This window comes from Calidris pugnax, unplaced genomic scaffold, assembly GCF_001431845.1.
Source record: "Calidris pugnax isolate Ruff unplaced genomic scaffold, ASM143184v1 scaffold28, whole genome shotgun sequence".
NCBI lineage: Eukaryota > Metazoa > Chordata > Aves > Charadriiformes > Scolopacidae > Calidris > Calidris pugnax.
In genome coordinates this window covers 9,607,757-9,621,454 of record NW_015090842.1, presented here as the reverse complement: position 1 = coordinate 9,621,454, position 13,698 = coordinate 9,607,757, and the positions used below count along the sequence as shown (strand labels likewise).

Here is a 13,698-nt window from a genome sequence, read left to right as displayed (position 1 = left end):
GTATGTGACAGAAATAAACACATTAGATCCTTACAAGAGCAGCAATAGGAGACATTAAATTATTTGATATCTAGAGTATCTGTTAGACTGTAATAATTGATTAAAATATTTATTAATTCATATTAATCCTTAAAACGAGGTTCTTAATAAAGTGTGATTAGCTCGGGTTTGGAAGAGCTTTCAACTCCTGGCACAATAGCTGCATTAGAAATCTAAAACACTGAAATACACGTGTCTGGCTAAACTGCATTTCATCTCCATTTCCATCACTGGAGTACGTAGGCTTTAAAATGTTTCTGGCTCCCCTGTTTCATCCAGTCTCCAGCTGAGAACATGCTGTGCGCGTCCCTGGTACCCGCCTGCGGTTTTAGGCAGCCTCCCTCGGTGTGTTTGTCTCTGAAGCCTTTTCTCTCCGTGCTCAGACTTTCCCGTGTTCGCCGTCCCTCTGCGTGTCAACACAGGTTAGCTTTAAACCCTCTCTGCCTCTTTTAAAAAATCTGTTTAGATTTTTTTCAAGCCTGCTGCCAGGCTGGCAATCCTGCGCGCTTGAAAGGCAACCAGAGGGCTCCCAGATAAAATCTCGCCAAACTGAAAAGCCATTGTGCCACTGGGATGCAGCGCTGGCTTGAGCCAAGCCCTCACTGCCTTGAGTGTCCTCATCAGGGTGTGAGTCAGAGGTGGCCCTTGGCAGCTCCCAAACTTCTGCCTGTCCCACTGTTTTCAGCAGAGTCTTTGGGGCGGTGGAGGAGTAAGCAGCCGGCTGCTGCGAGTGCTACGGTGGGATGCGCAGGGAGAGGAGCAAACAGATTTGGGAGCTTTATGAGAATAGTCTGAATTTCAGGGTGGTCCATAGAGATCACCCAGCCAGCCGGTCCCGGTGATAGCCTCCTCACCAGGATACAGCTAGCTGGGTGTGAGAGCAACAGATTAGTTTGCTGGAGCTTGTCATTTCAAATTCCCTTCCGGTTCTCTATCAGCAAAGCTCAGGCCCATCCCCACAATCGGCTTCTCTCTGGATGGTTGCCGAGATGTGATATTTATAGGGCTTACTGGAAACTGTTGGCACATTACTGGGCTTCGAAATGTGATTGTTTTTCAAAGAAGGAAATTAGCTGGAGTGTGGGGCTGGTGGCCAGCTTGGACTGTAAGCAAAGGGAGCCTGAGGTCAGGACCAAGCTGCATTGTTTCTTTTATCTTCAGAAGCAATTTGCCGCTCTTTGTTTTTTTAAGTGACTCTTAACGTGATGGACGAAATGAGATCATTGGGTAGTAATCCTCCATTTTAGAAATACTCGAAGTATCAGTGAAGTACACCTCGAACCACTTCAACAAGTACCTACTGGAGTAAAATCTGGTAATTTGTAACCCTGTATGAGGGCTTGGAGCATGACAGATGGATCCCAGCTTGGAATAATAAAGTTGTAATGGAAGAATGTAGATGGGGCAGAACCCTGGGGTGGATGTTGCGAAATGGAGGAGGTATTCTTGTCTTGGACAAGTCACTTCTATTCTTCTTCTCCTCCATCTTCCTGTTTGCATAATATTGGTTCATCTTACTTGGTGATTGTGAGGTTTTACTAGCCAATGGTTGTGTTTGAAACCCTTAGCTTGAGAACGCTCTTGAAAAACAAAGTATTGACATTACCTTTGTGTCCTTACAATAAACACCTCTGCATGATTTACAGAAAAATACTTGAAAGAGTGGAGAGTGAGCACAAAGAGAGCTGGTGACCTCTTGGGTGACTCTTGGGAAGGATCGCCCCAGCAGACTTACTTATGTACTAACGGGTCTGGCAAGGTGTTTGCCCTCTGTCTATGAAATCTCCCTTGCTGTTAGTTTAAGGCACAGCTTGAGGACAACCCCAAAAGCACCCATTTTTGTATATGCCACCTTTGCCAACAAGATCCGTCTTGGGAATCAACACAACCTTGCAGTGTATCTGCCTGGCTTCGAAGTGACACATTTGGGGCCACTGGGACTAGCCGTTTTCAAAGCTGAAGCCCCATGCTGAGAGATGATCTGCTAGGAGCCCTGTGCTTCTGGAGAGGGCAGGCCATCTGCTGTCCTTGCTGCCCTAAGCAGAGCATCTCAGACCCGCAGCCTCCAGGCCCAGCCAGGCTGGACTCTGTCAGCCCAGATGTTTCATTCCCCTACGGACCTGTGGGCAATTAGTGTCAACTGCATGTTTACATACTCTTCTCCTTTGCTATGGCCCAGGAAAAGTCTTCTGACCTAGCTTAGTGATGTGGACACTGCAATGATGCTGTGTATGAAGCTCCATTAGTAATGTTTGTAATTTTTTTCACCTTCTAGTTTTGCCAGTGATGAATACCAAAGGGCTATGGAGCAAATATCTGCCGTCGTCCAGGAGCACAAAGAGACCATGGTGCCAGGGGAGCCACAGCTTAACGTGTGCGACAAGGCCGTCATGGTGAGTGGTTAAAACATAAATATGCTTGAGAATTCTTAGCTTCAAATGTATTTTGCAAAGGCTTAAAAATCTTACCTAATACTGGGAAGTGATGGAGAAGAGATCCACACTCACCCATTTGAAGGGCTGTCTGGTTGTTCACGGAGGAGAGGGCTGTTTGTTACCTGGGGAACGCAGCGGCATAGGAAGGCTTGTACAAAGTGAGTGGGGTTAGGTCTGCCAACGTGCTGTGATAAACTCTGTGGCTTCCTTTCTCGGAGATAGAGTGGTATCTACAGCTGTACATCCTTCTTCTCCTTTCTAATCCTTTCTGCAGATCTCAAAAGTCCTCTGTCTTTTGAGTGGTGGGACTGGAACACTGGCTCTTTTTCAGTGATCTTTGATCTTGCTCGGTCTCATCTAATTCCACCCATGCTTACCTTTTCCAAAGTCTTTATGGATTGAAACATGACAAACATTTTAAATTCTGTTTACTGTTTCAAATTTCATATTAGAAAGTTAAAGTTTGTCTTTCCTGTCAAACACTGCTTGGTTTGTTGAGAACCTGGGAAAGAAACTGGATAGTTTGTAGGAGGTGAAGTTGTCAGATGGCAAGATTCAGTGCAGTCTAAGGGCATGTGCCTGTAGACTGACACAAAATAGTAACAGGCAACATCTTTCTGATGCTGAAATAATCATCTGGTCTAGTGGGAGGTGTCCCTCCCTGTCCATGGCAAGGGGGTTGGAACAAGGTGATCTTTAAGGTCCCTTCCAACATAAACCATTCTGTGATTCTGAAACAGTCAGTACCTGCTGCTTAGGGTCTGTCTCCAGACAGACAGAAAAGTACAAAATGTGGAGCTGTGTCTTCTTAGTAAGAAGGCAAAGATCTTCTTTAGCGTTGTTACATCTGTTTATTTTTGGATGTTAAGTAGGAAAAAGATTTGAAGGACCATTGTTTCTGTGTTGTTTTCTTTCATTATTCAACTTTTCCCTTAATAAACACTGTTCTGTGCTCCTCTGGGACCTTTTGGGTTCAGGAATTCTCCCCAGTGCCTGGCTGCTGCCAGAGACCTTCACTGGAAAGGCATTTCTTCTGTGCTAATTCCAACTCCAAAACTGGTTCATGAAGAGTAGGCATACTCCGTTGTTCTGCAGCTACCCTGCTGCAATGTGTTTAGGTGCTGTGAAAACATCTGGTAGCCTTGTTTGTCAACATGCAGTGTCTTTGTGTTGCATAATGGAAAAAGTGCTGGACTGGATGTCCTGTACTTCATCCTGTACCCCAGCCCTCTCCTTGGGGCTACTGAGAGTCAGTCTTCTCCCTGAGCATGCCTTGTCCTCGCTCAGCTGGGTAGAAGCTTTGCATTCCATGGGCTGCCACTTCTGCTCTGGCTATGGCAATGTCCAGGGCTTGGCCAAATCGAGTTACTCCTGCCTAGTCTATAAACAGAGGCAACCAGTGGCTGCTCCAGTGCTTGGCCAAGCTCAAACCTGATCATTCAGGCCGTGTGAGGCAGAAAGTCCTCCTTGGTGGGCTGAGTGGTATTCTAATTCTGGGAGAAATATTCAAATCCCAGCAGGAAACTTTTTTACGTTATGAGTTTTCTAGTCTATGTAAACTTCTAACAGGCTAGTTACATGGTCATAAAACTGAAATAAACAGGCCGTAAATTATTATTTTTTGAGACCAGAAGTGAAGATAACCAAATCTTTCTGTAGTGATAGTATTGCTGGGATTGAGTGGGGCCAAAATCTGTCTTTGGAGAATACTGGGAGATAAATATCACGTACTAATACTGTGCCCAATGCTGTCTTCTAAATTCTGTCACCCATTCATTTCATATGGGCATATAATAACCTTTCTGGGACAGAGGAGAAGAATTGTCTTTACTTATCCGTGAGCAAAGCAGATGGATAGTTTTGTAGCTTCTGCAGTCTTGGGATTGATGTTGGACTTGATGATCTTAAAACTGTTCTATGATGTACGAGCAGCGGCATCAGCCCTCCTGAGCAGGGGAAATGTTTGCTGGCCCATCTGCGATGTGTTCCACCAGCCGTGTAGACGAAGCTCCTGTGGAGCCAGTTCTGCTGTGTTTTCCTCCTGTGGAAGTGTAGGAGAAGTTGCTTTGTGCAGTGGAGCCATGCTGGCTTGACTGCCTGTTTGACTTGCACACATGGTGTCCTCGGGGCTCTCACCACTTAGAGCACAGATCCAGGCAAGCCAACTTGGACTGTGAGGCTGAAGCAGATACAATTTGGTTTTTTCATAAGACAAAACATTTCATTTGTTTCTTTGGATCTCTGTTACCTCTACAGAGCGGTCAAGCATCTGAAATTTTCAGCAGTGGTTGTGCATTTTCAAATTGAGAAATGGATTTAGAAAACAGCATTAATAGTTCTTAAACCCTCTGGAGCCCTTGGTGCGGTGAGGTGCCTTCTGCCAAAGCTCCCCTCTGTGGTCTGCTCCTTCTGCAGAGATAGCTGGTGTCTCACTGCCATCTGTTGTCAGCTGTATGCAATAGAAACCTGCTCTGGTATTTTTTCTGGGGTTAAGCTTTTCTTTTACTCTTTAGGAATTTAATTCTAAGAAAACATAAATGACCTGAAGGATAAACATAAGTAACATGAAAGGCAATAGGTCAGAGCTGAACTGGCCTTTAATAGGTGACAGCAGGAACCTTCCCTGGATGGATAGACCTTGAGAGAGAGGGGGACAGAGAATGAACACAAAATATTCCTGAAGGCAGAACAAGCCTTCAGGAAAGCTTCCTGAAGGCAGAACATTACCACAGTCCCAAATTTTAAGTCACAAAACCCCATGAAATTGAAAAAGTTGTTGTCCAAATTCCTTCCTCCATTCCTTCCTCCCCCTGGTAGCTGAGGTTTGCAGTGGGTTTCCTTGCTGACGTCATTTCTCTGTTGTACACATGCTGGAGAAAGGTAGTTCTAGAAACATGGAAACAAGGGAGGGAAGTAATTTTGGTCTGTATGCACTGGAGTGGTTGCCTCATAAATGCTTCCTACTCCATCTGTTCGCGAATTCATCCATCAAAACGCTCATTAAAATACCAACATTCTTATCTCTCTCATACCCTTGGCCTTCTGTTGCTTTTTTGCTTGTTTCCTCAAGAAAGTGCCTGGATATCTTAGTGCTAAGAATGATAACAGTTTTCTGGATCCTGGGAAAATTGGGGGGTTCACCAAAACCTCGTGGTCTGATTGCTCCATGCTTCTATGGGAAAGAGAGGAGGGTCACCTGAGTCCCAGTAGACCCCTGTATTCCAGAAGAGGGAATCATCTGCTGCAGAAGGATTTGTAGTCTTTCCTAAAGCTTTTTTTGAACGGTGTTTGGAGTTGGGAAGTAGATGAGCCCAGGAGCATCAGCTGCAAAGAGGAGTTTCATTTTTCAAGCGGGACATAAGAGAGTCTTTGTGAGATTCAAAAGGGGTTGGTTAGGGCTTGGGCTTTGCAGACACCTGGTACAAATCATCTTTCTGTGCATTTTTTGTTTGTTTTTAACAGAATTGGTCTCCTCCAGGCTGTGAGAAGCTAGGAAAGTGCCTGAAACAGCCCGAGTCTGATCCGAAGAAGTGCTTTTGGCCTCATTGATCTCCTCTGCAGCCCTCCAGAACTCCACAGAAAAGCTGTAACCAGCCGGACATACGGTTTACAGTGCATGTCTTCTCATGTTGGCACTCCTGTTTACACAGGAAGGGTGTGATGTACGTCTGATGTCATCATTTGCTCTTCCAAAAGGGCCAGTGTTTATATTGCTAGTGCTCAGGGTTTAGCCTGTACTCTTCTGTTTTTTTAAGCTGTTTCCGTAAATGGTAACTTTTCACTGAACACTGTTTCGACTGTAAAAGCTCTCTGGACAGCCACAACTCTGCCATCACCTCAGAAATGCCAAGGATGCACCATTCCTCTTGCTCCTTCCACCCAACCTGCTCTCTCAAATCGTTGCTCGTTCCGATGCCCCAACAGCAGCCGTGAGGGACTGTTCAGGAAGCTTACAGCCGCCAGAAAACCCTGCCCAAACTGCCCTTGGTTTGTTTGTCTATAACTTGTTGTTTTAACATTCGGTTTCCATTGTGAACTCTTTGGACACCGACTTGTTTTTCCTTTCTTCCTGAACCTGTGGGTACTGGGTGCAGCTGCACAGCTCAGACCGCTGCTGGGCATCACTGGGTGCAAACAAGTGCTCCCTCCTGTTCCCAATTAAGGGGCTGGCCTTAAGGCCAGCCTTGTCTTCCTTCCATCTGTAGCTGCAAACATTCCCTAGGTAACGGTATAAAGAAATTTGAAGATCGTGTTCATGTAAGTATTTCCTTCTAGACAGCGTGCAGGATATTCTTAGGGCACTGGGAGCCAGTCGTTCGTTTAAGGGGTTTTCTTAATTTCCAAAAAATCTGGGTCCAAATATGGTTTAAGTTATGCGTTTAGTCTCATGATCTGGGCCCAGCCAACTGCAGGCTCAAAAGTGCCCGTTTACATCAGATGTTAACTCTTGACCCTGTTTCCAGTGTACGCTCTCTGAGGAATTCTCCTTGTGCAAACTTTCCGCAGCCTGGGTGTAGCACTTCTCTAAACAGAGTTCACGGTAAATGCCGATCCTTCGCACAATTTCACGTTGCCAATTCCTCATCTGCTTTTGAGCCTGTTTCACACCCTTCGCTATTGCTAATAAATGTGTCTCGAACCAAACCAGGCAAGGTTACTCTGGGACGTCAGGGGAGTAGCTAGAAACAACCCCAAACATGCTGTTTGCACCTTTCACAGCTCCTCTTCCACCCCTGCAGTGTTTTATACAGTACACATGCCCTCTCTGCATGGCATTGTGCTGACTTGGGAGAAATTGAGCTGCTCTGTACCTGTAAATAGTCCTGCTCCCTTCCCAAGGAAAGCTTGGGGCTGGCTTGAGATGGGTCGAGAGCTCTCCTTGTGTTGTAACTGCTGTGCTACTGCCTGCAATGGGCTTCTCAACTGCACGTCCTCACCCTCCCTGTAATCCCAAACGCTCTCATTCTCTCCGTTCCCATGGTTTATGCTACCTGTAATCCCCTCCACAGTAATTCCTACTGTATATCTCATGAAGCTGGATAATCCTATAAGATTGTAATAAGAACAGCACTTGAGTCGGCTCTTATACTCTCCCACCTATCAGAAAGAGCAGCCAACATTTATTTCATGGGCTGGCAGAGCCTCTGAGACTCTGTTTGCGCATCTGTAAATGGCGTTTGTTTATAGTCCAAATGTCTTAGATGCCTTTTGATGTTGCTAATTGTCCTTCCAGTATATAAAGGCATTTCCAGTTCATCCATAACATTTCTCTTTGTTTTGACAAGTGGGGATAGCTTGAGTCTTGAGAGATTCTGATCAGCCCCTGTTCTTCAGTGATGCCGGATGAGAGGGACTGGTAGGAGGCCTGACAGCAGTCGTGTGCGTCTGCCAGCACAGGGGACTGAACAAAACCAGTAACTTCCCATTTTCTGGGTCTGGCCCACCTGTGCTTTGGTGCTTCTGTCGCTCAGAATTGTTCAGTCCACGATTATCAGCAGATAAAGATACCACCAGAGGAGGGAGTCTGTCACTGCAACTCCCTGAAAATCGCGGTTGATTATGAACGTGTCTGCTGCGAACTGCGACAGCGCTTTGTCTTTCCACGTCCTGCTCATTAAGAGATGGCACCCCAGGATTGCAGCTCATCGTCTGAGCACTAGCCCAGACGTGTTTCTCATTCTTAGCCCTTGCAGTATGCACATTGGGAGTGTGCTGGATGCCTGTAACCCCGTGTCCCCTACCTGCCTGGCTGCCGCTTCGTTCTTTACTCTTTCACAGCTTGCTGTTTTGAAGACACTGCTTTTCCCCTCTCTGTGTGACTTGCTTGGACAAGCCATCCTGTTCTCAAGCACACACAGGGTGTTTGTGTGCTTACCCAGCACACGAAGTCCTCCTTCCTCATTGAAATAATCTATCAGTGCATAGATGCTGGATGTAAACTTTGCACTAGAAAGCTGGCTGCTCTAAGTGCTTAATGTGAAGAAGCTACTGCTTTAAATTTAAATAAGAATAGTAGTTTTACAGCTGGCTGGCTAGGAAGAATTTTAAAGCAATGCCTTTCCCAAAGATGTACAGATTTTAAAGTTGTGAGACGAAAAACTAACAAAGAAAAATAAACTAATTTATCAGAAACGCATTATATGACTTGTCTGTGCTCACCTGTAAAACAATTGAGTAACACCTCGCTTTGGGACAGTCTCACAGATACGCCTTCCAGATCATGGGACTGAGTCGGGTTAAAAATAGCTTGTTTTGTTTTCCCTGTATTATTTTTAACGTGGATCAATTTCCCAGCCCACGCGGCTGCCGAGGAACAATTCAGAGGCTGGTGTGGGGACCAGGGGCACACGTGGCCTGCGGCTGCGTCCACCAGCACAGATGCAGGGACGGGCGCTGCCGGGCTGCAGCGTTAGCCTGAGGCAGCTCAAAAATACCAATACACGCTTCGGATCACAAAGCAGCCAGCATGTATCACCACATCTGCCTTTAATAATTATCCTAAGCCTCCCATCTGAAGCTGGTCCATGTGATGGTTGCCCAGTTTCGTGAACTGCTCGTACTGGGGCTTTGCAGGAGCTGCCTGCAATTATGTGTGCGGTAGCAGTTGCCAGAGGAGTAGGTCTGGTGGGGTTTACTGGCCAGTTAGTGACTTGCAGCAGTGAAGCTGGTTTGTTGATGGTTTCCATTCTCAAGCTGCAAGACGTAAGAGCTAAAGGAAAGATGATATCTGTCTAAAACTGCTTCTATGTGATGTTCCTGCCTTTATATTTAAATATGACTGCTAAATGCTAAAAGCTTAATATCTGCTTGGGCTAAGAGTCCAAGGAATTTCTTTCTTGCCTTTAATTTCCAATTAGCTGAGCCTCTCGAGTCTCCCTGCTCTGCCCCTGAGGCTGTGTTATCATCCAACCCTCCATGCAGAGAAGCTTCTGAAATTGATGTAACTAATAATCGTGGAAAAGTCCTACTGCATTTACAGTCTATGGCTGCAAAAATGGAGTCTTGATTTAAAATCCTGCAGCGACAAATGGATTATTTCGGTGGCAAATTAGTCTCTGTGGGCCAACAATTTGGGGATCTGAACGCTGGAATTGGAAAGCAGAAGATCAATTCCGAACACTTAGAGCCAAGGTTAATGCCCTGCAAACTGTATTGAGTGCAGTGATGAAAGATAACATGCCTCTGCATTTTAAATGTGAAGCCGAGAAACACAGTATTGAAAGTGAAAATGGGCAAGTTCAGAGGAAGTGATACCCACGTATTTGCTAATAAAATGGTACACGGCGTCTGGGGACTGAGTTTTCAGGCAAGTGCTGAGGATGACAGTGGGCTTTTACTAAAAGAACAGGAACTAATATCACCGAGGAGGTGGCTGTTGCACCTGGGACTCTCCCTGCCACGTGGAAGCTGGTAGTCCTCAGTACCTGCCGAATCCAGCCTTTCCCAAACGTGATGGACACTTCCAAAAGCCTCCTGGTTCCATACAGAGTGGAGCAGAAGGGAAGAGGATCACCCAAAGACTGGAGAACATTTTTTTTTGCAGTGAGAACACAGAATCACAGAATCTTCTAGGTTGGAAGGGACCTTAAAGATCATCTTGTCCAACCGTCAACCTAACTTTGACACCTTTGCAGTCATCACCTGAAATAATTTCAGCAGCTGAAGAAAGACCTTTTGAAGGTGAGAATGGTTTGAATGGGGGCTTGGGAGGGGAAGGCGGTGCTGGGAGGCAGTTTATTGTCTGCAGAGTTGCCAGCAGCCTCTTAGCACAGCGAGATGAGAAATCTCTCCCCAGGGATCTTGCTGTTGTCCTCAGCACTGGGAAACTTTATAAACCACATGCACTTTAACTCTCTGAGAGTTACTCTTGTTCAGTATTCAGTTAACTGTTCTGCAGACAGAGTGGCTTGTTTTCCATTTCTGTTAACAGTTACAGTATTTGGAAATAGACTTTTGCTTTTGTTTTCCGATAGTATTTGATGTGAGTTTTTCATATGTTATCAGAAAGCGACACAGCAGAGCCTCTTGAATTAAGCTGTTAGTTCTTAAGAACAGCAGTAAGGGAAGAACTAAGTCCCATTTTTGGTTCTTTTTTTCTTTTGGAAACTGGCTATTTTAAACACCGAGAAAAGATTCCATTTGCCTGTTTTCTTTATATCCCTTTCCACCGTTTATAGTTTTGTTGTTGCTCGAAGTCTAGTTCAGATTATATAAATCCTAAATAAAGGTGGATCCTCAGCCAAAAGCCTGTGGTCTCTCTTAAGAGTGAAAAAAACCCACCCTCTGCCATCCAGCTTCTCAAGAGAACCAGTCTGGCAGCTCTCTATGCCTTTGTCCCTCCTGGAGTCACTTAATACCCTTCTGGGTGATATGTAGGTTGGTAGCACAATTCCCATCTGAAAGGGATAGGGGCTGAGAAGCCCGTCAGCCCGTTGGCCTACAGCGAGGAATGTGTGCCAAATCCATTAGTTCTGGATCGGACTCAAAATCCCTTCCCAGCTCGGCCAGGCTGGCCAGAGGAGAGAGAGGAGTTTGGTGTCTTCTCCAAGGGCCTGATCCAACCTGCTACAAGGGGCAGGAGGTGCTGGGTTTGGCTCTGTGCAAACAGGGATGCTGTGGAAGGGCACAGCTGGTTCATGATGCCTTCTCCTCTTTTAGGGGGGCACACAAAGCTAGCTCATTATTCAGTGTGGATGCTTCGGTCCCAAGCCCAGGGAGCTGGCTGGGGAACTGCATTTTTCTGCTGTTGAAATAAGATATTTAAAAAAAAAAAAAAATGGGTTTAAAGTGCATGCGTTTCTAAAGCTGAAATTGAAACGAAACGTTCCAGTGGATTTGAAAGGAAATTTTAGTTCCCATTTCCCCTTGTGGGGTATGTTGAAATTTTGAGCATTTTGTTCCACTTCACACTGAAGTTTTAAAATCCTTAACGGAACAGAAACTTCCATACTCAGCACAGCTCTTCTAATTGCCTGGTTAAGCTGATTAGAGTTAGCTCACAAGCTTTTATACCCCCAGTTTTTATGTTTGCAGGTTAATAACATCTCTCGAATCAGGATCTCAAAGCACTTTTAAATCACTCATTAACTCTGTGTCCAAAAGAGAGGCAAAGCCAGTGTCCCTGTCCTGTGGTACCCTCTGGGGGATCCAGATCTGAGGCACAGAAGAGCCCTAAACCTCTGGAAGCCACAAGCGGATGTTGAGACACCTCCCCGGTGATATTCCAGAGTCCTTTGACATCACATTTGGAAATTGGTCCTAGGAAAGTTCTTTTCAGATGGAAATTGCAGTAGGAGTCACCACTGTTGTTTGAAAGGTTGAACAATTACGGGGAAAGTAATTTACTTTGGTTGTTAAAAACCGGTCTGTACTGGTAGGTGCAGTTCATATCCTTTGAAACAGGGGATTAACGAGGTGAAGTTCTGACAGAGATGTGAGAAATGTTTTTTAAACCTGAGCTGGCATGGGGCATCATTTCTGGCAGCTGAATCATTGGGAGTCTGATTTGGTGTAACATTTTGTGCTCTTCCTGGCAGAACTGATGGTGTTTGAGAGGCCTGATCCAGCATCAGAGGAGGAGAGATCCCCCCCCTCTCCTCCAGCTGCTTCTTCACCCAGCTGCTGGGTGCAAAGGGAGCGGTGGGAGCCCTTGGCAGCTCGTCCTGGGGAGAGCTGCTGGTTTGCCAGGGGTAAGTTGGCACGAGGGGCCTGGGAACCTGGCTTAGCCTCAAGAAATATGTGGTGGTGTCTTCTGCTAATAACGGTGGTGATTGTGTAGGAGGGTCACAAACAAGAAAACGCGATGAAGACCCCAGCTCGTGGATTCTCCACTAATGAGAGGCAGAAAGCAGGGGTGCCTGGTGTTTGCACTGCAGGCAGCCTGCAAGAAAAGCCCTTTCCCAGCTCCTGCTTATTTCCATGGGTAGGCAGATAAATTCCATGACTTCCATCCGCCAGGAAGAAGAGGAGTTGCTGGAATGGCTCATTGTCCACTATCGTGGTTGGTAAGGTTACAGGATAAACCCTTCCATCTCATCCGAGGGAGTGAGGGTGTTGCGAAGCCCCTGTTCCAGTGGAAGAGTACGTGCTTCCTCTGTGTTTGCTTCACTGGAACAGCTGCTAGAGAGGATTTTTCTGGTGCCAAAGAGATAATCTGACTTCAGGGAAAATCTTAGTCTTTAAGGGAACGGTTGTGAAAGGAGACACACTGACCTCCCGTGTGGGCTGTCTCTGGCAACAGAGAGCTGAACAAGAAAGGGAGCGACCTTCGCACTGGCCTTCAGCGTGTCTCTGTTTGCACCTCAGGCAGACACCCATTAAACGGGTGTCTTTTGCTGTCTGCAGATGAATTAGGAAGAAAACAGTTCAGTGTGTGGCAAATGATTCCCGAGGGTTTGTATCAAGCAACTGTGCAATGACACGGGACGCGTCAGACGCTGGGATGCGGGCAGAATGGGGTGTCTCAGGAGATGTGATGTGTAGAAGAGGCTGTCACAGCTAAGTTGGAGAGGAGAGCAACCTCCTCTCCTCTCAGCTGCTCCTCCTGTGGGAGAGACACTTCTCGTAGCTGGAAGGACCCCATGGGGCTGTTGGGACCGACTGGTCCAGCGAGAGTAGGAGAAAGCCAGCCTTCTGCACCTGAGCACCCATCCCATGGGGTCCACATCAAATCACTGCAAAACACCTGGATGGCTGCTGGGGCCAAGGGTGTTGCACACTTAAAACTGCCTTTGCTTTGCGCAGCGGGTTGTGCCCAGATGGAGTTGGACCAGGTCCCAGGCGCGTTTGCCAACCCACGAGGAGGTCTGTGCTCAATCAGCCGCGTGTCTCCTGCCCACAGAGGGCTTTGCCACAGGCAAACGGCTATTCACCCATCGGGGGACGGGAGATAGGGGCTGTGTGAGGGTGCCCCGACCTGCCTGATGGACGTGTGACACCAGTCGCTGCCGAGCTGTCAGCCCCAGGGGCGAGGGCGCTGGGCCGGGCTGTGTTTATCATCCCCCAGGAGTGTCATCCACACCAACCGTTTCTACAGACGCAGAGTGTGATTCCAGGGGTTCACAAGAGGTGACGAGGGGTAGAAAAGCAGGAAATAGTTCAGTCCTAGCAAGCTTGCTGTCTACGTGAGGCACAGGGCAGGGGTGAAGGGGGGTGGAAGCGTAGCTTCTGGACATGGGACCCCTTTCTGAAGCTGGCCTAGGGCAAGGCAGGGTCTCAGGGCTCC

General features: G+C 46.8%; 1 protein-coding gene across 1 annotated transcript in view; it reads left to right on the top strand.

Annotated features, from left to right (window-relative positions):
• The window catches only part of GALNS (galactosamine (N-acetyl)-6-sulfatase), a 48,432-nt gene extending 39,822 nt beyond the window's left edge, over positions 1 to 8,610 (top strand). Inside the window, exons 13-14 of the mRNA XM_014942445.1 lie at positions 2,315 to 2,432; positions 5,937 to 8,610. Coding sequence (XP_014797931.1) covers positions 2,315 to 2,432; positions 5,937 to 6,023 — 205 coding nt within the window. The 3' untranslated portion in view covers positions 6,024 to 8,610. The remainder of the gene's footprint in view (positions 1 to 2,314; positions 2,433 to 5,936) is intronic.
• Positions 8,611 to 13,698: the final 5,088 nt, after the last annotated feature.